This window comes from Leopardus geoffroyi, chromosome B4 (assembly GCF_018350155.1).
Source record: "Leopardus geoffroyi isolate Oge1 chromosome B4, O.geoffroyi_Oge1_pat1.0, whole genome shotgun sequence".
Classification (NCBI taxonomy): domain Eukaryota; kingdom Metazoa; phylum Chordata; class Mammalia; order Carnivora; family Felidae; genus Leopardus; species Leopardus geoffroyi.
The window spans coordinates 140950587-140977036 of NC_059341.1; the positions used below are offsets into that span (position 1 = coordinate 140950587).

Below are 26450 nucleotides of genomic sequence, written 5' to 3' on the forward strand. Positions count from 1 at the left end.
CTGAACCCATAGGCGGGGGCAAGTCTCCTTGAACTTCGTTCCTCGTGTATCCACCTGCTCTGAGCGGGACGTGCGGCCCCGTCGGCCGGGGCGGGCCCCCCTGCTGCCCTCAGAGCCTCAGGAGCCGGGGTGTTGGGAGGGGCCGGCAGGGCCTGGGGAGGGTGTAGGCCTGGGGGCCCCGGGAGCCGGGTGGACTGAGATAGACTCCGGATCTGGGCCGGCCGTGTGCTTGCTGGCTCGGCACTTACTGTCCTGTGGGAGGGCAGTGGGGTCCCGACCACAAACTAGAACCCTGAGTGGAACAGAGTGACCTCGGAGCTCTGAAGTGCCTCTGCCCGGAGCTGGCTGCTAGAGGGGACCCAGATGGGCCACAGACGGTATCTGAGCTCCAAATGGCCGGTGTGGCCCGCCGCAGGCGGGGCCAGCCGGCTGCCTGCCCTCTGACCCCTGCCCCGAGCGTGGGCACAGCTTGGATGAGATGCTGTGGGTTCCCGCCAGGCTGTGTGGGACTCAGCTCCCCCCGGCAGGTGCGGATGGATGGGCCCGACAAGCTTGTTGAGCGATAGCTTCGGTGCGTCCGCGGTCGGTTCCGGGGGCCCAGCGGCAGATGGCCGCGCCTGAGTCCTGGCGGGCGGTGGGTCCGTACCCACATGTTCGGGTCGCGGCCTGAATTCCGTGGCTGACCCCCAAAACAGACAGGCAGGGCCGAGTGGAGGGCCGGCTGCCGCCCAGGCCGGGCTGATTGTCCTCTGCGACACTAAGCGTCCTCACCATGTGCGGTGGCCACTCCTTTGACACCTGATCTCCGTACTCAGCCGTGTGAGCTGCTGGCGGGATCCAGCGCGTGGGGTACGAGCGGCATCCGGAGTGGCAGGACGCTGTCCCTGCTGAGCCGCAAAGCACCTCACGTCTCTCTGCGCCTCCGTTTGGGGCCCGTCTGCCGACGCGCTGGGACCCTGTGTCCCTGGACCCGCCCCTTCCAGCCCCTTGTGAGACCTGCTGTTTGCAGGTGTCGACACAGGGTGCCGGGGCCCAGGTCTGGGTCCGTGCACGGCGAGGTGGAGCCCCAGGGGACGGGGTCTGGCCAGGGTTGACGTGTCTGTGGGTCAGCCCAAATTGGGGGATGGAAAGTAAGATGGGGAACCTGGAAGAGGGGCGGCCAGGGCAGCCGAGGGAAGGGGGTGGACGCACGGAGAGGCACCGGTCTGGGCGCACCAGGGGAACCCCGAGTCTGGTCAGCTGGTGATAAGTTAACGAGCCGGGGGCACCCCTCTCCGGAAGACAGCCAGCCATGAAGGGTACGCACCCCCAGATCGTTGCAAGCCGGGCATTTCTGGGTTCTCAGAAGGGGAGCTTTGTTTCCTTCCTTTCGTAGGTGGGATGTGGTCCCCAAGAGCTACACTCGGGTCCTCACCTCCTGTGAGTGTGGCCTCGTCGGGCAGTGGGGTCTCCGCAGCTGTGCTCACGTTATGATGAGGTCATGCGAGCGGGCTTCTGTCCAGGTGGCAGGTGACTCGTAAGAGCAGAGGCACGGAGCGCTGCCTGGTGAGGAAGGAGGCGGAGGCCGGCCCGATGCGGCTGCCACCAGGACCCGCCACCCCGGACGCCGGGAGAGGCAGGAAGGACCGTCCCTGGCAGCCCTCGGGGGTCCCCTGCCCACACCCGCGTGTCAGACGTGCAGCCTGCTCACAGGGGCGAGTGACAGGCTGCGGTTCGGGCCTCCCTCCTGTCTCCGGTTCCTTCCCAGGGCGGCCCCGGAAGCTGACCCGCCATCAGAGGCACCTGCCGTGGGCTGCGTGTCGGTGTGGAAGCGTGTCCGCCTGGGGGGCCCTGGCAGTCTTGTCATCTGCCGGCACCACCGGTGCCCGGGCCGTGGGCCGCAGCTGTGGCACGTGGGGCGACCGGTGCCAGCCTGACCGCCGCTGATTGCTGGGCCGTCGGGGTGACGGGCGCTTGGGGTCGCAGAGACCCCGTTGGCCCCCTCGCTGTGGCCCCGAGTCCCGATGTGCCCGGCAGCGTCTCTCGTGGCCCCGGTGCTCGTGCTGGAACACGGGCCGGTTAACGCCTTAGGTGAGGAGTCACGTGGCTGGCTGGCGCCTCGCTTCGCAACCAGGACTCACAGTGTCCAGGGGTCCTTCACCCCGCACCCGTGCGACTCCCCCAGGAAACCTCGTGTGCCGTCCGACAGGCTCTGGGTAGCGGGCCTGGGGTCACTGCACGCAGCCCTCTGAGTCGCGGCTGGCGCGTCTGGTGCCTCCCGGTTCTCACGCACACGCGGCACCCCCAGGGCTCGAGGGTGTGCTTCCTGCTTTTCACCCGGCTCGCGGCTTGGCTGGGGACCTACAGGTGACAAAAAGGCAGGAGCGATGTTGTGCAGTGAGCTGCCTGGAGGGCCCGGGGGACTGCCTGGAGGAGGGGCCCGAGGTGACAGCAGGCATGTGGACAGTGAAGGACAGCAGGGCTGAGAAGCGCCACCCAGGAGCCCCCGGGATCCCCCTGCTTTCCCCTGCAGGGTGGGAGCCACCCCCACCCCACCTGCCCCACCGGCCCGTCTCCTGGCGGTCGCTTCTTTGCGGTTCCCTTATCCTGTGGTCCAGCATGCGGGCCCCGTCCCCACGCTGTCCCGTCTCCCAGCCGGGCCGCGCGTGACGCATGTCTGTAGGAGCTGGTCCTCCTGGCTCCCCAGGGCGCTGTGCGGTCTGCTTTGCTCACAGCATGGTTGCGGGACCCAGCGACACCAACGGCATTCAGTAGGTGCTTACTATTTGCCGAGGGACTGGGAGAGCGAGAACGTGAGTGCGCAGAGCCTCCGGTGGTTCTCCAGAGTGGACAGGCGGGTGGAGGCTGCGGCTGGGTGGCCGGGGTGGAGGGGCAGCGGGGGCCCAGCCAAGGGACGCACCGGTGCTGCACCGACCGAGCTGGGGACGGCCTCCGGTTGGCACGGGGCGAGGTGGCCGGTCTGGCTGGACGGCCCTCCGTGCAGAGCTGACACCGTCACAGTGAACGTTCTTGGGGGGTCGGGGGGGGGGGCCGTGCCAGGTTTCACAGAAGTGACAGCCTGCAGAAGGCAGGTTCCCCTCTGCTGGGACGTTGGCGGCACGGGCACCCTTTCCGTGACTCGGGGACCACAGGGGAGGAGGAAGCCACCCCAACTTGTCGTCGCCTTCGAAGGAAACCTGTCCCTTCTCTGGACACTGCTGGCCCAGGGGTGGACCAAGGACAGCCCCATGCCCTGGGGTGGCCAGTATTTAGGGATCAGGGCAGTGTCCACGTGGGAAGGCAGGAGTGAGGGGCGCATCCGGGTAACTGTGTGTACCTGTGTGTGAGTGTCTGCACGGGACACGTGTGCAACGTATGAGCGCCGTCTGTGTACCTGGGTGGGCGTCGATGGGTCACACGTGTGCTGTGTGGGCGTCTCCCCGTACCCGCCCGCGTGGCTCCTGGCCTTGGCACCTTCACACCTGAGTCCGGCTCGCGTGAACCCGTGTGAGGTGCGTTCCGTGCCCACCTTCCGGGCGTGTGCGGGCGTGTGTGTGTCTGTGCGTGCACCTGACTGCGTCCTTGTGCCGCGTGCCTGCTCTCAGCCCCGTGCTGACGGGGGGGAGGCTCCCCTGCGATGTGGCGGGTGCGCAGCCGTTAACACAGCTAGGAGTGCGTCTTGGCCGGCGGAGACCCAGGGGCCGGCGTGGGCTCGGATCTCTGTGCTCTGGGCGGTCTGGCTGCGTCCATCAGAGGCCCGACAGCGAGGCTCGGCCCCTTCATCTCCGGCGTGACGGACGGGGCCACAGTTAATTTCCTGTCTGCCCGGGCAGGGCCTCGAGCGTCGCGTGCAGAGGCAGAGGCGGCTGGGCTGACCCGGCGCCGGCCCCATACGGCGTGTTTCTGACGGCGTCCTTTCGCGAGTTTGAGACGGGCGCTCCGGGCGGGCAGCCTGCCTCCCGCGGCCGCCGGGGCCCCTCCGCGGGCGGGAGGGCTGGGACGCTCGGCCCCCCGCCTCGGCCGCTCAGCCCACGCCCGTGCCTCTCTTGCAGGTCAGCTGGCCGCCGGCACCTGTGAGATCGTGACCCTGGACCGCGACAGCAGCCAGCCCAGGAGGACGATCGCCCGGCAGACGGCTCGCTGTGCCTGCAGAAAGGGGCAGATCGCGGGCACCACGAGAGCCCGGCCCGCCTGCGTGGACGGTAAGAGCCCTCGGTCGCGACCCCTTCGAAGGCCCGGGCGGCTGGGGTCCAGCGGACACAGCCCGGCCCCCACCACCGGGAACGCCTGTGGAGGCCGCCGGCTGTCTGGGCCTGGCCTCAGGCAGGACGGCCCTGATGGGGCGCTCGGCTCCCGGACGGTGTTGGTGTCTCTGCGTGTGTCGAGTTTGGGGTGCTGCGGGGGGCAGGGAGTCACGGGCCCAGGCGGGGATCGTGGCCCCTCAGTGTCGCTGCGGGTGGAGGGGGTGCAGGCCGACAGCCCTGGACGCCGTTATATCCCTCACATGTGGTTTCTGGGGGAGGCCACTCGCTCGGTGACCTGCGTCAGGACCCCATCCCCCTCGGGCTCCGAGAGTGGGGAGGTAGTGAGGCCTCCCCACGGCCAGCGGGCTGTCCGGCCTCTGAGATGTGCCACATTAACATCCTCGCGGGACGAGGGCCCAGGCACCTTGTGTGAGGCGGTACCTTCGGGGATGGTCTTTGAAACAGAATCGCAAATACTCTTAGAAGCAGAGGGGAGCCCTTGCAATGCCCGTCACCCTGGTAGGCCCGGTGAGACCCGGCATCCACGGGCAGGAGAGCATCGGGGCCGGGCCGGAGCCCCGTGACCGGAGCAGGCGGCCTAGGGGGTGCTCCTGTGGCCAGGCCAATGGCGGCCTCGTGTGTCGGAGCTGCTTGGGGTGGGGGGACCCCATGCAGGGTGCTCTGGGGGGGCTGCAGGAGATGTGGTCACAGCCTGACAAGGTGGTGGGGTCCCAGGGCTCAGCCGTGCCCTTCCTTCCCCGACAGCCTCTGCACGGGGCTCTGGGCACCTCCTCCCCGGTTCGGATCAGCGGCTTCTGTGTGGGAGCCCGCTTCCTGCCCAACCAGGATACTGCGGTAATGACCATCCCCACTGCCCTCGGTGCTCGGGATGGTCACCTGAGGAAGGATGGCCGTGGGAGCCTGGGGCCGGGACACCTGGAGCAGTTGGAACACCTGAGCTCGGAAGTTCACTGGCAGGGGGTTGGGCCCTCGGGAGTAGGGATGTTAGCATCCCCAGGGGTGGGCTTTTGGATGGGCCAGCGGCCCCAGGGGGTTCCTGGAGCCACAAGGCACCAGGAAGGGGTCAGCAGAGCCATGAGGCCACTTTAGGGGATAGAGACTGACCAGGTGGGGACCTCTGCCCCTGGTGTCACCGGTGAGCCTGTCCCCGGCCTGTCTGGGGCGTGGTGGGGCGGTGAGTTGGCTCGGGAGCTGCAAGCCCGGCCCACCCACGCCTGGTCCCCCTTTGGGGCTGAGCGAGCTGCTTGGGCCTGGCCCGGGGGGCCCGCGGTACGAGGTCCCTGGAGGCCCGGCGGGGCTCCCGGCTGACCCCACCCCAGGGCCCATTTGACTGTCTCTGGCCCCCGTGGCCACGTGCCGCCAGCCCTGAGGGGCTCCTTGGGAACGCGGGGGGCACTTTGGAGAAGGTGGCAGAGGGGCTGACCCTGCCCGTGGGGGGCTGGAGGCAAGTGGGGGCATCTCGAGGACCTGGTGCTCAGAGGGGCTCGTCGCGGGAGCCGGGTTTGTTTTTAAGAACCGTCGTCTGCTGTCGGTGCGCGTCCCATAAAAGGCGTGTAACTGAGCGAGCAGGGCGATACCTGCCCCCTGGGGGCGGCAGTGTCCGTTCTGGAACTCGGTGCAGCCCAGCTCAGGTGCTCGGTGAATTTGGGCCGGGGCGGCCTCCCTGACTCCCAGGGAGCTGCATTTGTACCCTAGCAACCCCTCCCCCTCTGCCCCCGGCTCCTGAAACCGGATCAGACTCCCAGTGACGCACACCTTCTTGCTGACGCTCATCGATCCTTCCCAGGGACGGGCGTGGGGCGCGGGGCAAGGGGCGCGGGGCGCGGGGCCCCCTCCTCGCTAGCCCCACGAGCCTGCAGGGAGAGTTGGGGTCCGAAGTGTTTCCTAATCGAATCCGGGTCTGCTCATCTGAAACCACGTTCTCTCCCCTCTCCCGCGAGCCTTCCCGCGCCTCAGGGGCCGTGTCCCAGAGACCCGAACTAAAACCTGGCCGCTTCCAGGGGAGGACGGACAAATTCGTTGGCGTTCTGGTTCTGCACAGTGGGCATTTTCTCTGCTGCCGTCGAATTTAATTTTTGCTCTTCTATTTCCCTGCTCTGGGTGCATAATAAGTTTCCTCACGTGTGCCTTGTGGCTGCTGCAGAGAAACCTTGAGCCTTCTCGGTGGGTGGGATCTGGCATGAGCAGGGTCAGTGGGGTGGTCTGTGCTGAGCCTGCTGTGTGCTCGGCAGGGAGCCTGAAGCCCTGGAGCACCCCCGCGTCTGTCCACCTGTTCATTCATTCGTTCGTTCATTCATTCACGCTCTCGTACGTTCAGATACGGGGTGTGCTCTTGAGTGATTGACGCTTAAGATACTTAATACCTAGAACATATAGTGCTGTGGGGCTGGGGTCCAGACTGTGGGGCAGGGGCTGCGGGACCTCAGAGCACAGCCGTCCCTTCGTGTCCGGGACCTTGGCAAAGTTACTTCCACAAGGGGGCATTTGAGTAGGGTATTGAGGGATGAAGAGGAGCTCGCCAGGGAAGCGTTTCTTCCTGAAAGGAGGGTGCTTGTGGCAGGAGGGGCGACTCCTGGCCGTGTCTGCAGGTGCACGTTCTCCCGCACAAATACAGGGGATGCGGCTCACCTCGGGGGCCGCCCCTGGTCGTGGATGCCGCGGCCGCGGCTCTGGGAAGCCACGAGCTCCCCTGTGCCCCTCATTGGACACGTGCGGGCCGGGTGCCTCCGCAGGGCTGCCGTGAGGACCGCGTCCTTCCCACTGAGGCAGGGTCTTGCTTTGTAAGTGGAGGCCCTGCCACCCCTCAGCTGACTTCTCCAGAAACGCTTTGGAAAGGAATCGAAGTAAAGAAAGCAGGTGATGCCGGGGCCGGGTGCAGGAGGTCGGAGCAGAGAGGGCTGTTTCTAAAGCAGCCCTGCCCGCAGCCGGGGGGGCAGAAGGAGAGGGGCCCCTGGGCGTCTGGGGGAGGAGGCAGGCCAGCGTCTGTTGTGAGGCCCGGGGCCCGCCGGAGGAGGAGGAGGGTGACCTGGGCTGTCGGGATGTCTGGAGAGGCTTTGAGGAGTCACGGCTGCCTTCAGCGCATGGTCGGCCGGGCTCTCCCGGGGCCCTGGGGGTGACCCTGGTGGTGACGCGGTTCACCGGTGGCACCCGCTGGGGGCCCACCTGCCTTCCAGGTGACCTGGCCCTTCACTCCCGAGCAGGGAATGCACCACGTCATGTGCCTGCACGTGAAGTTCGGAACTTGTAACACGCTCTCCTGTCCATGGGAGCCTGGGACGCCAGAAGCCCCAGGTACGGAGTGGAGACGTCTGGTCTGCGATTTCCTGTGCCCTCACCGTCGGGCGCCGGTGGGCTGGGCCCCCGCCTTCATCCACAGACTGGACATCGGCAGGCTCTGCACGTGAGATGCGGCGTGCAAACGGCTTCCTAAGCTGCTATCTGCTCCACCCAACTTAGGGAACCACCGCCCCTCCCCCTTTACACTGTGTCCAGCAGCAGGTGATCCCCGGGTCCCGGACGCGGCCTTGAGGGCCTCCGCCGAGGAAGCACAGAGCAGGGACAGGCATCTGGGCGCGTTTGCTTGCGGACGGCTGCTGAGGTTCCGGATGAGGACGGGGTCCTCCGTCCGGGAGGAGGTGAAGGTCCAGGAACGAAGCCTCCCGTATTCTGTCAGCTGGCCGTTGACAAGCGTTTCCAGACCATTCGGCGGGGAAAGCGTCGTCTTCTCAACACGTGGTGCCGTGACCCCTGGAAGCCGCGTGCACGGCCGTGGAGCGGGACCCGCCGTGTACAGAAGTTAACGTGACCCAGATCAGAGGCTGAACCCGTAGACGGCTTACAAGAAGATGGGGGTGAACCTTCGCGATCTGGATTTGGCAAAGGGTTCTTAGATCTGACACCAGAGGCACGAGCAAAAAGAGAAAAGAGAAGAGAAGGTAAACGCGACTTCACCAAAACTCTGGTGCCTCCGAGGACACGGTCGAGGAAGTGAAAAGACAGTCCACCAAGTGGGAGCAAATATTTGCAAATAACGATCACGGACTTGTCTGCAGAACATACAAAGAACTCCTACGACTAGATGATGAAAAGACGAACAGCCCAGTTGAGAAGGCGGCAGAGGGTTTGAACAGGTGTATTTTCAAAGAAGGTGTTTGTGCAAACGGCCAGGGAACGCGTGGAAAGATGCTCGGTCCTCAGTCGCCAGGAAGAGGCACACGGGGGGCCGTGTGGGAGCTCCGCGGAGTCGGACCGTCACGTGTGTTGGCGAGGATGTGGACGGTCAGAGCCCCCCACGCGGCTGCGGGCGTGCAGGTGTGGCTGCCTCGGGAGCTGGTCTGGCTCAACGTAGCGCTGTCTTAGGAGCCGTGGCTCCACCCCCAGCGGAGTCCTGGGTGTGGGCCGAGGGGAAGTGAGAGCACGCGTCCACGCACACACGCACACGCGTGTTCACGAGGGCGGACAAAGAGCGGAAACGACCCACGGGTCCACCAGGGGGTGAATGGTGCGGTACGTCCACGGAACGGAACGTTACCGACCCGTGAAAAGGAGGGACGCCCCACAAATCGCATGAGCCGTGAGTGAGAGATGCCGGGCGCGGAGGACGGGGACTGTGTGAGTCCGTGTCCACGAGTGTCCGGGCGGGCAAGTCTCCAGAGCGGGGGGGGGTGGTGATCGGCCTCTCAGGGTTCTTCTCAGGCCGTGAAAGTGTTCCAAAACGGACTGGGTGGGGGCGCAGCTCTGCGAATACCCTCGAAGTTGCGGATGCCGTGCTCCCAGTGGGTGAATCACGGGGCGGGGGAGCTCCTGGCAACACAGGAGTGAGGAGGAAGGCGGCCGGAAGGGGCGCGGGGCCTCGCGTGCGGCAGGAGCCGGCGCTGGCCAGTCCGCTTTCGTGGCGGGGACCAGGGGTAGGACGTGGGCGGTCCCGCAGCCCCGCCGGGTGGGGGTTCCGACTGGCGAAGGACGGGCGGCCAGGAGAGGCTGGTGTAGACGCTTGGTGGGGAAGGGCCGGTATTTGGGACGTAGGACGCAGTGAAAGTGAGTAACTGCAGAAACACGCCTCCAGGAGGCACTCGGGTAGAAGTCTGTGTTTGCTCGACTCCACGGACGCCGCTGGGCGAGGACGGCGGGTGTCAGGCCCGAGGCCCTGCGGCCGCAGCTCAATCGGCACGTGCCTGCTCCGTGTAGTGGGAGGGAGGCCCGGTGCCCAGAAGCAGAAGCAAAGGGGAAGCACCCTGAGGCCATTTGGGTGCTGGAGGAGGGGGGTGGGGTGGCCCAGAGGGTGGGGGAGCCACCCCGGCTGGCGGTTCTCAGGAGGGGGTGGGGGGTGGGGTCCAGGGGAGGACGGGGGATGGGGGTTACGCCCCCGTCTTCGGTCCTGCGTGGGGTGGGGACCGTCATAGTGTCCTGTCCCCGGAAGTAAGCGGGTGTGCCTTGTGGCCCGGGCAGGCCCTGAGGCACCTTCCCGTGTGCTCCTGAGACACGCAGGGCGCGTGCGGCCCCTCAGCGGACGTGTGCTGCCTACACGTCTGTGTTCTCATCTCTGTTCTAGCTCAGGAAGTTCCCGGCTTTCTGGAAGCTTCTTGAGGCTGCGGCCGGGACAGGCCAGCCCCTGGGAGCCTGGGCCTGGGGCCCCAGCTCTGCAGAGTGCGGGGCACCCCAGGGGCCGGTGTGGTGGGCGGGGGAGAGGACAGAGTGTGGCCGGTGCGCCTGCAGCCTGACCACGCGTTCCGATGACGACGGGGCCGTTGTAACAACACTCGGTCCCCCGCCATTCTGCTGTCGCTGGAGTCCAGCCTTCTTGCTGCTGGACAAGCTCTGGGGAGGGGGTGATGTGTTACGGAGTCCTGGAAACTCTCCAGATGCCACCGCCCGCCCTCCTGAGGCCACCCCCATTCCAGCTGCTTGTCCAGGACCAGGGGGACTCTGAGGTGCCCTCTGATGAGAAATCACCGAGCCGTGATTTCTCTGGGGAGGAGGGCGGGGTGTGCGTGCAGAAAGCCCGGCAGGGACCGTGAGCGGCACCAGGTCTGTGCGCCCAGCAGCCCTGCCAGGGAGGGGTGCGTGAGGCTGTGCTGCGGGCCCGGGCCTGGAGGGGAGCTCTGGAGGGATCCGGGGTCAGGAAGGAGCTTGGGGCCCAGCCCCGGCTGGCTGCACCCACGGGCTGTAATAGCCTCTTCCGGCCGGCCTGTCGCTTCGTGAGTTCACTTTCATCCGAAGGGAGAAAACCATCCTTCTCCGGCACCTTCTCGCTGGGATATCTAACTTAACTGCCTTTGATCGTGGACGACCACACGGTGGCCGGCCACGTGGCCGTTTCATGTTTATGCAGAGAGATCAGAGCATCGGCCTGTCACCGTCGGGGGCTCTTATCTCAGCCCAGACTCCCCTGGAGCCCCAGCCACACACGGGTCTGAGTGAGGGAGAGAGTGGCCCCCTGCTGTGGCCCCAGCTGTGACCCTGACTGTGGCCCCCAACCGTGACCCTGGCTGTGGCCTCTGCTGTGGCCCCTGCCGTGACCCCCTGCTGTGACCCTGGCTGTGACCCCCTGCTGTGGCCCTGGGTGTGGCCCCCTGTTGTGATCCTGGCTGTGGCCTCTGCCGTGACCCCTGCTGTGGCCCTGGATGCGACCCCCCTGCTGTGACCCCCTGCTGTGGTCCTGGCTGTGCCCCCTTGCCGTAGCCCTGGCCGTGACCCTGGCTGTGACCCTGGCTGTGGCCCCCTGGTGTGACCCTGGCTGTGGCCCCTTGCTGTGGCCCTGGCTTGGCTGCCCAGAGGGTCCGGGTCTGTCTGCCTTCCTGCTGCGCAGGCCCCCACGGCCCAATCTCTCCCGTCCTTGTGCCTCGCAGCAGAATTCGGTGTTTTTTCTAGGTGGCTGCAGTCTCTGAGCAGGACGGGACTTGAGTTGAACCTGCTGACAGCCTGGTGTGGAGGGAGCGGGGAGCAGCGTTCAGATGCTCCGGCACCGGGCCGTGAAGCCTCGGGGGCGGACGGAGATGCCGGGCCAGCCGGCCTCACCGTGTGTCCCTGCAGCCGCCCGGGAGCGCTGGGGGTGGGGGTGGGGGTAGAGACAGAAGCGTGAGATGGGGGGGCCGCACAGGGCAGCACAAACCCCTTGGGGCCATAGGCGCAGGGCTGAGCCGGGCAGAGGCAGCAGCAAAAGTTCCGGAAGGCTTTCCGGGGGAGCCGACCACTGTGTCCGGGGAGGTGGCCACACCCACCTGCCCGGTGGTGCCCTAGGTGCCTGGGGGCCCCTGGCGGCAGGCACGAGTGGGTGCGAGGCCGGCCCACGTCCACGTCCACGTCCAGCGCTGTCCGGACCCTCCAACCCTGCTCACTGAGAGGAAACAGCCTCTGAAGGGGCAGACGGGATACAGAGGGGACAGCTGGCCTCCGTCCTTTTGGGGAAAAGCTTTTATGTGCTTCAATACTTAGAAAAACGGGCGGAAGTATTTACGTGTATTTAGAAACGCGTGTGTGTACTTTGCGCAGCCGGGTGGCCTCTGGCAGGTCACCTAGAGTCTGCGAGCTCGGGCAGAGACGCAGCCCGGCCCGGCTTCCTGCGCCCTGCGGTGACGTCCTCTCTCCTTGGTGGCACTGCTTGGGAGACCCACCCCCTGCGGGGTGCAGGAGCAGACTCAGGACAGCTTGGGAGAGCCATGTTCCGTGTCCGGGGGTTTCGTGAGCTGACTGTTAGCGTCAGCCGATATTAAAAATTGAGTCCTGTGAGTATACCTGTGAGTAAATTATGTTAAAAACAAAGGTACCCATTTTGAGACAGAAAAAAAGAAGAGGCAGCTAAACTTAAGTAGAAGGAAGAAAGTAACATAGGATTGGAATAGAAAAAACAAGGAAAACGGGGCGCCTGGGGGCTCAGTCGCTTGAGCGTCCGACTCTTGATTTCAGCTCAGGCCACGATCTCACAGTTCACGTGTTCGAGCCGTCATTGTGCTCTGTGCTGACAGTGGGGATATTCTCTCTCTCTCTCTCTTTCTCTCCTTCTCTCTTTCTGTCCCTCATCCATTCACATTCTCTCTCTCTCTCTCTCTCAAAATAAATAATCAAACATAAAAAATATATCAGAGAAGAGACCCTTCTAATTGGTGTGACCCTCACACCGGAAGCATCGGGCAAAGACATGGGAAAGAAAACACAGACCTTCCGAGTGTAGACGCAGAAATCCCCAGCAGGGGACTAGCCGGCTGCCCCCAGGGGCACCCTGAGAGGGTCACACGCCGTGACCAGGTGGGACTCACGTCACGGGTGGGTGTGAGTCCGGTTCCGGGAGCCCATGAGCGTAGAATGCCGTAGGAACAGAATCGAGAACATAAATCCTACGATCGTCCCCACGGTGGCAACAAAGGCGTTCGCACAATCTGACGCCATATCGCGGTAACAACGTTCAACAAACTAGGACAAAGAGAGGTTTTCAACGAGACAAAGAGCATCTAGGAAACGTGGACAGACGGCATCCTCGGAGGAGGCAGAACGGACGCTTTTGCCCCGATTTCAAGGACAAGACCAGGGCGTCTGCTCTTGTCACTTCTCTTCAGCATTGTCCTGGAGGCTGTCGCCCGGGAAGGTGGGCAGGGGAAAGAAATAAGGCCATCAGTTCACAGGCGATGTGATCTTTTGTAAATAAAATCTTAAGGAATCTCCACGCATGCTTGGAACTCATAAAGGTTTCAGCCAGGTTGCAGGATGTAAGATCAATATACAAAAATTGAATGTCTCTGCAGTGGTGGTGAACAACGTGAAAATGATCTTAGGAAGACAATTCCATTTACAATAACTTCAAAAAAAAGAAAAAAACCCAAATAGTCAAAAATAGACGTAGCAAGTGCCAGACTCCTGCCCCGAAAGCTATAAAACAGGGCTGTGTTAATAATGTCGCTTCCCTCATCTTATACATTTTAATCAGCATTTGAGAATAGTCAGCATGTGTAAGGAGAAATGTCTTTGAACCCTCTTGGAGGAAATTCTCTCCAGGAAACCGGGAGCTGACGGGCCCCGGCGTGCGGTGGGAGCCCCGGGGAACGATGCAGGGGGTCCGCACGGATCACCAGACACTCCACCCTGTCCCACTTTCAGCTCAGGGACGTCGCAGATGCTCCCTGTTGCAGGACAGTGAGATCCGGTCTCCCTGGGCTCCACCCAGGCTGACGCAGGCAGCTCCCTCCTGACGTTGCCGAGGCCGTGTTGCCTCCAGGAAGGAGGGCGCGAGGGTCCCCAGCTGATCTGCATGGGGGACGGGAGGAGCATGAAACAAGAGTGCAGATTCAGGCTGCGGCATCCAGGGAAGGCTTCCTGGAGGAGGTGACCCTTGCGCCCATGATGGGACCGTGGTGCTCACGAGCAGGTGCAGCTGTGGGCCAGGCCTGAGGGTCCCCCAGTCTTCCTGGTTGTGGCAGCTGCAGAGGAGGGATGCAGGCGGCCGCCCTTGTCTCCTGCACCACCCCCGAAGCACTCACGCCACGCACGGGCACGCCCCAGTGCTCAGCATTGTGGCTGGTGCTGCCCTTGGCCTCGGTCCCTCTCTGGGCTGTGGGCCAGTGGAGAGGCATACACCAGCGACCGTGCCCCCCCCCCCCCCGCCATCCTGGTCTACAGGGTGACCTTGTGGAGGGGGAGGAGTGCACACAGCCGTACTGGCCACCCGGCCACTTCCAGGCTGAGCCCGAGAGAGACGGGCACAGGGAGGCTGGCCACTGTGGGTGCAGTGCCTGTCCGTGCGCCCAGGGCCCCTTCTTGGGGAGGCCAGCTTAGGAGAGCAGACAGACTCAGTCACATTGTGGGGCCTGGGCAGAGGCCAGGGGTGGGGTGGGGGCCCCTGCGGGTCGAGGCACCAAGCTGGGTGGGGCACTGGTGCCCGTTGCCCTCATTCTCCCCTCCCTGTGACCGCCCTACCCTGGTGTGGGGCTGTGTCCTCCCCTGGACGTGTGGCAGGGGCTTTGCTGAAGGCAGGGGGCCCCGGGACCACCCAGCCGGCACCTGCACCGCCCCCCCCCCCCCAGGGCGGGACCTCCTTTGATGAGCACGGAGCCTTCCCGCTGTCTTTGATGTTACTGGAGATTTCCAACTCAATTAAACTGCGTGATGAGAAACAAATCAAAGCCAGGGAAATTTTAGATGAGACAATTTTATTTTGATCTCGGGAGATGCTTTGATCACGGGATATCGGGGTGATGGGAGCATGCCTGTGGGGGAGCGGCAGCCCCTGGTCCCATCCAGGCCCCCTGGACGCATCTCCCGTCTCCGTGCTCCCCAGGCCTGGTGCCCCCTTCCAGGGAGGCTGCGAGGTGGAGGGAGGAGGGCAGGTGTCTGTGATCAGACAACAAAGGCTTGCAGGGCAGGGACTGGTTCCCGCGTGCTGGGAGCGGAGTGCTGGCTGACGGCCTTCTGGAAGAAATCCCTCCCTGCCCCCAGACAGTAAGTTTCGAGCCGCAGGAGCGGATGCTGGGAGAGATCCGCCTGGTGATGGTGGTGACGGGGGACAGCTGGTGTGGGAGGCCCAGGTGGGGGCACGGGAAGCTGTGCAGGACGAACCTGCGCCCCACCGGGGGCTACGGGCTGCACAGGGGACACGGACAGGTTGTCTGTGGCGCTCTGCCCCTCCCCGGACGATGCACCTGGCTGGGTGTGGAGGTGAGCAGGCCGGCAGGGAGGGGCACAGCTGTGTGCCACTGTGGCCGTGTGCTCCAGGACGTGACCGCTGCTGAGCCCGACGCAGCGTGGAGATGTCAGTGCCTTTCCTTCCCTGTCCTTGGTGGCTGGGGCGGTGGAAGGAAGGAGCTGAGAGGCCGATCAAGGGCTCCGTTAATTATTCAGGATGCCTGGCAGGGTCCCGGCGGCCTCGGCTCGCGCAGGAGCGACACCTGACTGACGGGAGAGCGGGAACCCGGCCGAGCTCGTGGCCAGAGCCCGAGCAGCCAAGGGCGGGAGGCTGGCAGGACTCAGGGCTGCGGGCTGAGGGTGGCACTCAGAATCAGCCAGGGGGTCCCTGCCTGTGCCTCAGTGGTGTTCTGCCTGGCTCTTACTTTTGTCATTCGAAGAGTCCTTGGCCCCTGGTCGAGCCGGTGGGTTGAAGGAAGATTGTATTGTCGGGAGGGCTGCGGCATCCACGTTCCACGTCCACGTCCATAAACCCGTGAACGGGGTGCTGCTCCTGAAGGCCAGGCGGGGGCTGCAGGCTGAGGGCGCCGTGGCAGGGATTCGTAACCCCTGGGCCTCGCTGCCCAAGTGACCTGCACTGGTCACCTTCGCACCCTGCACCCTCTCTCACGGGCTCCAGGGATCCTGATGGGACAGGACCGTGGGAAGGAATACAGAAGCCAGCACCGGGCGGTTTAGCGATGCGGGCTCCACCTCCTGGCCGCGGCGAGCCCGCACTGCAGGCCTGTGACCCACAGACGCGTGGCCCCTCTGCTGCCTCCGGGGGCGGAATACGCCCAGGAAATGCTGTAGCCCCACGACGACGCACGCGCAGCCGCGTCTCATGAGGGGGCCTTCCCTCCAGCACCGGGGACCTCGGTGACCCTGTGAATCCACATCTGCACGTCACACACACTCACAGACCCGTGTGGACACGCTCAGGAGGGAGTGCACGACCCTGCGGAGGACTGAGAGGGGCAGAACACGTGTTGGTTCTCTGTGAAGGCTTTCTCTTTCTTTTTTTTTTTTTTTTTTTTTTTTGTAGTTCATTTATTATTTTGGGAGGATTTTGAGAGGGAGAGTGAGAGCAGGGGAGCAGTAGAGAGAGAAGGAGAGAGAATCCCAAGCAGGCCCCGTGCTGTGGGCCCAGAGCCCAACATGGGGCTCGAACTCGTGAACCCTGAGATCGTGACCTGAGCCGAAACCAGGAGTGGGACGCTTGACCTACTGAGCCCCGCCCCCCACCCCAGGCTTCCGTGTTCTTTTTATTTTTTTTTTGTTTTTCAACGTTTATTTATTTTTGGGACAGAGAGAGACAGAGCATGAACGGGGGAGGGGCAGAGAGAGAGGGAGACACGGAATCGGAAACAGGCTCCAGGCTCTGAGCCATCAGCCCAGAGCCCGACGCGGGGCTCGAACTCCCGGACCGCGAGATCGTGACCTGGCTGAAGTCGGACGCTTAACCGACTGCGCCACCCAGGCGCCCCACGTTTTGTTTTTTGAATTAAAAAAATTTTTTTTTATATTTATTTTTGGGACAGAGAGAGACAGAGCATGAACGGGGGAGGGGCAGAGAGAGAGGGAGACACAGAATCGGAAACAGGCTCCAGGCTCTGAGCCATCAGCCCAGAGCCCGACGCGGGGCTCGAACTCCCGGACCGCGAGATCGTGACCTGGCCGAAGTCGGACGCCCAACCGACTGCGCCACCCAGGCGCCCCACGTTTTGTTTTTTGAATTAAAAAAAATTTTTTTTATATTTATTTTTGGGACAGAGAGAGACAGAGCATGAACGGGGGAAGGGCAGAGAGAGAGGGAGACGCAGAATCGGAAACAGGCTCCAGGCTCCGAGCCGTCAGCCCAGAGCCCGACGCGGGGCTCGAACTCCCGGACCGCGAGATCGTGACCTGGCTGAAGTCGGACGCTTAACAGGCTGCGCCACCCAGGCGCCCCTGTACTTTACTTTTTTTTTTTTTCAACGTTTATTTATTTTTGGGACAGAGAGAGACAGAGCATGAACGGGGGAGGGGCAGAGAGAGAGGGAGACGCAGAATCGGAAACAGGCTCCAGGCTCCGAGCCGTCAGCCCAGAGCCCGACGCGGGGCTCGAACTCCCGGACCGCGAGATCGTGACCTGGCTGAAGTCGGACGCTCAACCGACTGCGCCACCCAGGCGCCCCCGGAGAGAGACAGTTTTTAAAAATTTTTTTTTTTCAACGTTTATTTATTTTTGGGACAGAGAGAGACAGAGCATGAATGGGGGGGAGGGACAGAGGGAGACGCAGAATCGGAAACAGGCTCCAGGCTCCGAGCCGTCAGCCCAGAGCCCGACGCGGGGCTCGAACTCACGGACCGCGAGATCGTGACCTGGCCGAAGTCGGACGCCCAACCGACGGCGCCACCCAGGCGCCCCGGCCGTGTTCTTTTTAAAGACCTGAGCTGAGGTACTTTAACTGAGATCCGGCCCTCACGCAGGCTCGCGCACACGCGTAGGGCAGCCTGGGCGCCCCGGCCCCGCCCCCTCGGGTCCCTAGAGTCCTGGCCTCTGTCACTGCACGTTTGTCTGTTCCGGGAATTCGCATAAACGGAATCGGACGGTATACGCCTGCCTTTGTGAGGCCCGTCTACGTGGGCAGCGGTCCTCTGGTACTTTCATAGAATTTTTGTGGGATTCCGTTGTGTGATGGCACCCGGGTTCATCTGTCTGTTCACCGGAAGACAGCGGTGTTGAGGTCCTTGTGACGGTTGACCGTTACGGCTGCAGCGTGGACGCGCGTGTGCCCGTCTCTCGGTAGGCGGAGGCACTCGTTCATCCTGGACGTGCCACCGGGAGCGGCCGGCATGCGGATCCGGGCTGGGCCTGCAGGCCCGCTCGCCCTGTGCCCTTGCCAACACCTGCTGCTGTCGGTGCTTCTGACGTGGCCGTCTTCCTGGGGGAGCCGTGGTGCTTGTGCCGTTGGCAAGCCTGGGTCTGAGATCAGTTTCCCATTTCGCCGTCTCCTCCGCACGTGGATATCCGAGAGACCCGCACCGCGTGTCCAGAAGTTCGGGCCTTTCTCACTCGCTACGGTTGGCTCTTACGGAAAGCGCTAAAACACGTTTTTGAGGCAGAATGGAAATGAGTCATCCCTTCCCGTCTCCTCCGCTGACACTGGAGCGAGACCAGGGTCCTGCCTGCACTCACGCCCTCCCCCGCGGACACCCAGTGCGGGCTTTCTGTTTCCCTGTCCCTCCCCCACCTTGTCGGACCTCTTGGGCGAGGTTACTGGGGGGAACAGAAGGAGTGCTCCCAGGACACCCTGACTCTGCCTGCGGCCCTCCCACGGGGCGGGGCACTGGTTGCCTTGAGGGGCGGCCTTCCTGGCACCCCCTCCAGCAGCCGGACCCTCGCCATGAGGGCAGGGCAGCTGGGCAGAGGAGAGGTGCAGCCTGCTCCTCCCTCCAGGGCCGTCGGCCCGCTCACGACTCCCAGGCTGCACCCGTAGACAGACAGGCGGGGGTTCTCTGTCCAGTGTGGTCCGGCAGCCGGGCAGAGAACCCCGGGGCCCCGCTCCCCACAGAGGATATGTGCTGATCCGTTATCCCTGCAGAGAAACGGGCCCCCAGTCTGGATTCATAATGTCTGGCTGGATCAGATATTTTTGTTTGTTTTGGATTGACGTGCTTTATGTTTAGACAAGTATTACGTTTAGAGAAAAACAGAGTAGAGAGTAGAGAGTGTCCCCCCACGCCGTGGCCCTGATTGCTAGCACCTCGCATGGGTTGTATGGAGGGCCCGACGTGGCCGCACCATTGTTAACTGAATCCCACAGTGGACGTTGGGTTCGGACCCTGCCGTGTGGACTGGGTTTTGCCACCTGCATTCGTAAATCACCGGCCCGCCAATGTCAGTATCTCACAGGACAGTTGTCCCAGACCCATGGTCCGAGCAGGCGGGGGCTTCACAAACACGCTGGGGGCCGTTCCCCGGGGAGGGTGCCTGTGGCAGATGAAGGGTTGCTGGGCCCGGGTTTATGTCCGCCCCCTGGCCAGGCCCCACGGGCACCCTTTGTCCTCGAGGTCACCAGGGAGGCTGCACTAAGCCTGCCTCTTGCCTGGGTTCCGACGTCTTCCCCTCGACACCAGGGAGCCAGGCAGGCGGGGAGGTGGGGGCAAGGAGCTGGCCTGAGTGCTCCCCCCGAGGGCAGGCCACCCTCCCAGACCCCCGCCCCCCCATGCAGGAGCCGGCATGGGGGGGAGGGTTGCTGATTCCAGGCAGCCTTGGTGGGGGGGTCTGGACACGTGCCGTGGCCCAGCCAGAGCTGGTGCCAGACGTCCGTGCACCTAGAGTTTCCAGAGACCCTGCAGCCTGACTGCCATTCACCCAGGACGAGGCTGAGCCCCGAAGATGGGACCTGGGAGCCTTGCGCCCTCTCCCCACGGCAGTCCAGTCCGGCCACAGAGGCGCCTGGGGGTAGCCATCCTCGTCGGCAGCCCTGTCGGGGAAGCCCAGACGGGGACCCCAGGGGGTCCGGGCGCAGAGGGCAGGCGAGGCACGATCCCTGCTTCCTGCCCACCTTGGCCCGGGGCATCCCGGGCAGGTCCCCGTGTTTCAGCTCGGCGGAGGGGAGGCTCCCGCGCCTGGAAGGAGCCCAGAGCCGGCACCCTGTCCCATAGGCTGGCGCGCTGGGGTCCGGGCCCACTGCTCCGTCTTGGGCCCGGATGAGGGTGTGCGTGCTGCAGGGAAGGGACGGTCGCTCCGAGGCAGGAGGCGGGCTGGGGAAGGATTGAAGACGGGTAATGAAATCACATTTCCTGAAATAGCCGTACTGTGATCTTGATGTGTCTGTGGCCTTATTGGCTCTGACGTGGGTATCGCATATTAGCAAGCGTCTTCCACATCAATACCGCACCCGGCTCCCGAGCTGGCGCTCTCCCCTTGATGTTTATTTATCTCGCGGGCTTTGCTTGAATGTTGATGCTCCTCAGAACGCCCACACTGCATTATAACTTGCCGCCCGTTTAATTCAATTTCTCTTATATTCTGACTGCTGACAGAAGCAATCGGCTTCCGGCCGCCAAGGCCGTGGAGCTCCCGCCGAGGGCCGTGAGCGGTGCCCGGGTGAGAGAGCACACTGCCGTGCTCCCCCTCCGTGTCCCTTTACGGCACCTGCTACCCTCACTCGGGCCCTTTGGGCCCAGCGAGGCCGGCGGGAGGTCGGGGCGTCAGACTTCTTGGATGAACCGCGACGAGGGGGGAGACCGGGTGCTCGGAACGGGACGTGATCCCTGTCCAGAACCCCCCCCCCAACCCCCGAGGAAGGGCGGGGCCCACGCTTCAGCACACATGGCCTCGTCTACACGGAACCCAAGACCCAGTCAGGCTGTAGGTCCCCGGGCCCCTGCTCCCAGTCCGGTCACATGCCCCAAGTGAACATTGTTCTGGAAGGACGGCAGGCCGTCCTGCCAACTGCCGCCTATGGGGAGAGGGAGCCGCCCTCACCTGACCTGGAGTCACCGCTGCCCGTGGCCTCAGGCCGCCTGGAGAAGAGTCTGCCTTGAACTGCCTGTGCCCCCGGGGTCCCCAAGGCTGCGTGTGGCAGGTTCCCTGCAGAGGAACCCCGAGGAAGGGTCTTGTCAGCATCAGACCTGGGAGGTTGCAGAGCTCGGCTCGGACTCAGGTGGCGCAGACCCCGAGGCCTGGCTGCCTCCCGCGTCTCTGTTCAGTTAGCCGGGAACAGAAAGACGCGGCCCCTGGCTTGTGCTCAGGGCACTCGTGCCTGGCAGCGTGCCCAGCCTGCCGTCCGACCCGCGCGAATCACAGAAGCCCTGAGGTCGGCACGGGCGGCAGGGCGCGTGGGCTCAGGCCTCGGGCTCCAGGTCCCCGTCCCCCGGAGGGGGCAGCTCGGCGTCCCTGGCCACGCTCTGTGACGGGGCCGTGCTCCAGGGGCAGGCGCCTGCTGCCCGTAATCCTGTAATTGGCCACTAATGGCTCGTGCACTTGGTGGGACGGCCCTCCTTAATTGTGGCTTTTGCAGTAAATAAGTGTAGTGTCTATTACAGCGCCTTTATCGGGGGCGTTTTTCCTCTGACGAGGCCACTGCGATTTGGTGTAGGGAGGAACGCTGTCAGGGAAGGGCCTTGCTGGAGGGATGCTCAGGGGACGGGCCACCGAAGGCGCCGGAGCTGTGTCTGGTGGCACTCAGCAGGCACGTCCCGTTAGCTGTGGCCAGCTCGCACTCCGGCCTGACCCCACGCGAAGCCCGGGGGGCCGAGGCGGGCGGGCAGAGTGGAGCCCAAGGTCAAAGCTCCCGGCGGCACGGACCAGATTTTGCAGCTCCTGGGCGGCCGCCCCGCAAATGTGCCGTCCGTAGGAAGTCGCTGGGTGGAGGCATTTTGCCGCGGCCCTGGCGGCCCGGGAGCCCCTCCTGTGTCGGACGGGGCCGCGCTTCCGTGCTGAGGACCGTGATGAATGGCAGCTTCTCTCGGGCAGGCTTTACGGGCCTCTGGTGACTATATCCTGTGTCATAAATACGGCAGGGAAACACCATCTCCAAAGACTGGGACAGTTGGTACTAACTTATCTGTTTGAATGAAACTCCTAAAGCTTGTTGAGTCAAACTGTCACTGCTCATTACCCGTAAACGAGGAGGCCGGAGGGAAACGTCGCCCGCAGGTATTTATTGGTAACTGCCGGAGGGTCTTTTGTATTCCAGGACATGGCGAGCCCGGGAGGACCACGCGGCCACTCGGACATGCTTCCTAAATCACACGTTTGACATTCGTGTTCTGCAGAGGCACGGGAGGCAATGACCTCCGCCCTGGCCGTGTGCGCCCCCAGCCGGCAGCGAGGCGGAGGGCAGACCGCCGCCTCCTGCTGCTCCCCCGGGAGCCTGTCTCACCCGTTAGGCGGTCGGAGCGCCTCTTTCCAGGACACACACGACAGCCGCTGCTGCGGGGCGAGCCCAGCGTGCGCCGCGTGTGGCCCGGGGTTCCGTGAGACTGGCGGGGGGTTAGCGGGTGGCTGTGCGTCTTAGAGCGACCCCTCAACCGCTCTGAGCTGTCCTCTCTTCCGAGAAGCGGGTAGAGTGAGGCGATGTGGCCGAGTGGGACGTGTTATGACACTGAACCGACCGATCCCGGCCCCCAGACCCCACCCCCGGCGCCCTGACTGCCGACTTGCCTTGTTCTCTGCCGGGTTTTCAGCCTCCGGCTCCCGGGCCTCAGCTCCCGTCCTGGTTCTTCCCCGCGTCTGCCTGCAGCGGATGCCGTAGCCTCAGCGACTTTGCTGTAATCCTGATCTTTAAAACCAGCATGAAATACTACGCTTACAGCAGGTAGTGCGGGCAGTAGGGAGCCATGTAGCGAGAGGAGGAGGTTGGGAGTATTTTTTTCGAACCCAAAGAAAACCGTGGTTGCCTCTTCTGCGAGTACTCTGTTCCGTTGGAGCCATCGGGAGTTGAAGGCGCACGGGCAACGGAGGGGACGCCCAGCGTCCGTGAATGCTGCCCGGAGCTCGGGCCGGATGCACGGTCACGGCTCCAGGCGTTTCCCTTGGGCAGTTTGCAGCTGTGGCTCATGCAGCCGTCTCGGGCCCCCGCGACAGCGTCTGGTGCCAGGTGACCGCTGGTCGCTGAGCCACTGGCCCCCACGCCCTGTGCGCCCTCCCCCACGGCGCCCCAGAGTGTTTGCAGGTTTCCTGGCGAACCTCAGGTTCAGAGGCATCAGGGGGTTTACTAGGTGTGGACCCCCAGGGGGCACTCTGAACAGAGAACACGTGGGTGGCTCAGCTCTCAGTGGGGCGGGGACCTGGACACCTGGGAGCGCTCCGAGGCGGGGCCTTTGTAAGGGCCACAGACAGCACGGTGCAAAGGGCAGGTGGCACAGAGACCCTCTTGCTTTACGTGTACTGCACCCCCGTGACCTGCTCTGGGTCTCTGCCCGTGCCTCTGCCCCTCATCTCTGCTTCTCGGGGGCCTGCTCTCCGATGGCTGCTCCCCTGCTCCCCCTGCTGCGGCTTCCCTGCCAGGCTGGCCCGCTGCCTCTGCTCTCCCTACACGGGTGCTCGGCTGTGGAGCAGGCGGTGGCTCGGGGTCCTGCTTCTGCAGCGGGCTGCCCCCCCAAATGGGGGACGATGCCAGGCTCGGCCGGCCAGGCCGCCTTCGGGGAGCAGGCTGGGTGTCAGGCATCGGGGAGGAAAGCTGGCACCCAGTGACTGCCAATTAGGAAGGGTTCCTGGGTTCTTGCCTGTGGTCCCCAGGCTGAACGTCTGTGCTTGTGAGATGGTGAAGAAGGGCCTGGAAACTCGGGCCTGATGGCTTCAGGTAGTTCAGATACAGCCACTATTTGGAACCCTCATCCACCAGATGTGCCCCTGCCTTGCAGGGACCCCGTGCAGCTGGGGGGGGACTCGGGGACCCTGGACTCCTCACACTGCCGCCAGCTGTGGCAGCCATACAAGTCCCTGAGGTCCCGCAGAGCATGTCAGCCGTCCCCCCCGGTCAGAGTGCAGGGCAGGGGGCAGGGGGCAGGCCACCGGGTGCCTCCAGACGGGCTCCGACCCGAGAGCAGATGGCCTGAGGTTCCGTGGAAACCGCAGATGCGTTTCCTAAGTCGGGAGCACTTTTCCGGTTCTCTGGGCCCTTTCTTGCTGACGTGCCCGCGCTCAGGACATTGGTAGAGCTGTGCAGACAGACACCTCAGCCCAGGGTCCTCGGACACAGTGGCCCTGCTCTGGGCCGACCTGGATGCAGAGTTTCGGTGAGGCCATAAGCAAGGAAGCCACGTTCCACATTCAGAACCCAGTTCGTCCCCAGTTTGGAGCCTCTCGGGACCTGGAGGGGTCACACCGGTGAGCAAACAGACATGTGATCAGGGCATCCTTCCTTGGCCCCATGCAGCTTTGAAACGTTTAAAACCCAGACAAACAGCTTCCGATACAGACGCCTATCTCGGACTCCAGGATAAGACATGCGCGTAAAGTTGCTTGAGTTGAGTTTGGAGTCGCCTATGGGTTTTGCAAACACAGCGGATCCGGGCGTGTTGTCCAAACACAGCCTGGTCAAACACACGCGCCTGGTCAAACACCAGCACCCTCGCCCGGGGTCGGGGGCTGAGCTCACCGATCTCGGATTCCGGGCAGCTGTGCACACAGGTCGGGCCACCGTCCCGCAGCCGAGGGGCCTTTCTCTGGATGGGAGACACAGCGTGGCACGTGGCCCGCACCGCACTCTGTGTTCTGAGCCCCGGGACCTGTTCACATGGCCGTGCGGGGAAACGGGTCAGGATGCGCTCCTTAGCCTGGGCCCTAAATCTCTGTGAGAAGAGGGAGGCATCTCAGGAAGACAGAGGCCCGGATGGAAGAGGCCGTGCAGGGCAGAGCTGGAGAGACATCAGAGGGACGGTCTCGGAGACCAGCAAGGCCAGGGGTGGCACCCCCACCGGGAGCTGGAAGAAGACCCTCCCCCGGAGCCCCAGAGGGAGCACGGCCCTGCCCACACCGTGGTCCCGGACTTCCCGCTGCAGAACCGTGGGCGGTAAGTTCCTGTTGCTCTGGGCCGCCCTCGTGTGGTGTTGTCACAGCGGCCCCGGGACCCTGGCCGCATGAAGCCCGTCCCTGGAGGTGCCCTGGCCCCACCTGCTCCCCTGGCCCCACACACAGGGCACCTGAGCTGCGAGTCAGCTCCCCCGCCTCAGCCCTGGCTCTGGCCCCTCCGAGGGCCCCACGTCACTACTGCTGGAGGCGTCCCCTCGGCACCTGGGCCCCGGGGCCTGCACGCAGCGTTCTGATGGCGTCCCCTTGCCACCTCTCGACGCCCTCCCGCGTCTCTGGCCGGCTTCGTGAACCCTCTTGCAGATGGCCTCCCGGGCGTTCCCGCTGAGCGCTCACCTAAGGCCTCAGTGTACCCGCCTCCTCCTCGGGGAATCGGACGTTGTTCGCTCTCCTGTCTCTCCTTGTCCTGACCTCAGACCTGGTCCGTGTCTGGACTCGAGGGGACGAGGCCCAGCACCAGGCTGGCCCCCGCCCCCCCCCCCCCCACGGATGGGGATGGCCGTGAGCATCCCTCGGACCTTCCAGGACGTGACCGTGGCTCCCAGAGCAGTCCTCGGTTTCCCGTGGTCCCTGTCTGGAGACAGCAGATGTCACACGCTCAGTGCTGTCCTCCTGACGTGTCCGGCAGCCTGACTTCCCGACACCACGGCAACACCACGGCCCGCGGGAGCCCAGCTCTGCCCCTGTCGAGATGACAGACGTGACCTCCCAGCCCAGGGGCTTCACCTCTCGGGTGCCTGTCACTGCACCTGCCCCTTAGGGCTGCAGCGACCCGTTTGTGAAGAGTCCCAGCCCCGGCGCAGCTGGGAGGGTGCTGGCGGGAGGGTGGGTGGCCCTGGGAGCCGCTGCGTCTCTGCGCTGGGGGCGCCTGGGTCTGGCAGCACTGTCCTTGGTGTGTGTTCCGCGTCCCGTGTCCCCTGGAGACTGCACGCTCTGTCAGGACCGCCTGTCACCCGTGACGACCCGGCCAGGGCTCAGGGCAACCACCACAGGGGCTCCGCGTGGGGACGAAGGGGGGACAACTCTGCTTCGGGCGTGGTCTGTGCATCCGTGCCCCCACTGGGCTCTGTCGAGTGTCGGGGCCCAGCTCACGTTCTCAGCAACAGCTCACGGCTGCCCCGTCCACACCCGAAGCCACGGCGAGTTCCTTCCATAGGGATTCATTGCTCCCTGCAGCTGGTGGTTGTGGGAGCACCAGCCTCCTTCCCTTGGGGTCTCTGACTGATGGAACTTCAGTTACACAGCAGCAGCCCCAGCTGCCAGCGGCCGAATCACGGACCCGACCCTCCTGGCGAACTGGCAACCTCGGATGGGTGTGGACGTGAGCCAGGCTGGTGGTGCAGACCGGGTGGCCGACCCGCATGGGGGCCTCGTGCCTGCACGCTTCTTCCAGCGGAAGCCGCGTGTCCCCCTTCCAGGCGAGGCCACGGGGCTGCGTTTGCAGGGCCCTGACCGAGGCCCAGGCCCACGACCCCACATGTGCCTGGGGCTCCGGGTCACGTCCCACAGGCAGCACCGAGGCGTCTTGCCCTGGGCCCCCACCTCCAGGCCGGCCAGCCTGCTGCGTACGAGCCTTCGTCTCACAGCCGCTTCTGAAAGAACCGTCAGTCTTTTGCTCGAGTTTCTCATTTTCCAGGGGCCGTGACCCTTGGACCTCCTTGCGTGACGTGACAGCAAGGCAGCACTTGCTTTCCTGGGACGGGGACAAGACGTGGCCCTTTCCAGGCCCCTGTGGGGGCCATGGGGGCCTGTGGGACAGGGACTCGTGGAGCTTCCCGAGGGCAGGGCAGCAGGGTTCAGGGGGGCACAGAGACAGGCGGCACTGAGCCCAGAAACAGGTATCCGCTGGAGAAGCCTGTTGCCTGCCTTCCTGGGAAGGGTGAGCGGGACGGGCTTCTGGGAACCTTCCAGTAACAGTTCCGTGAAGGGCCCTTGTTCCATCATGTGACTTAAGTCCAGCCCAGAGACGTGGCCTCTTGCCTGGCTCAGAGCTCTGGGCGCCGAGGGCTCCCTGGGGGAGCAAGTTT

The 26450-nt window shown here is 64.2% G+C and overlaps 1 protein-coding gene across 2 annotated transcripts in view; it reads left to right on the plus strand.

Moving 5' to 3' along the window:
- TAFA5 (TAFA chemokine like family member 5) overlaps positions 1-26450 on the plus strand; it is a 196519-nt gene that overhangs the window by 112853 nt on the left and 57216 nt on the right. For both annotated transcript variants that reach the window (XM_045465851.1, XM_045465850.1), the window contains exon 2: positions 4032-4181. In XM_045465851.1, coding sequence (XP_045321807.1) covers positions 4032-4181 — 150 coding nt within the window. The remainder of the gene's footprint in view (positions 1-4031; positions 4182-26450) is intronic.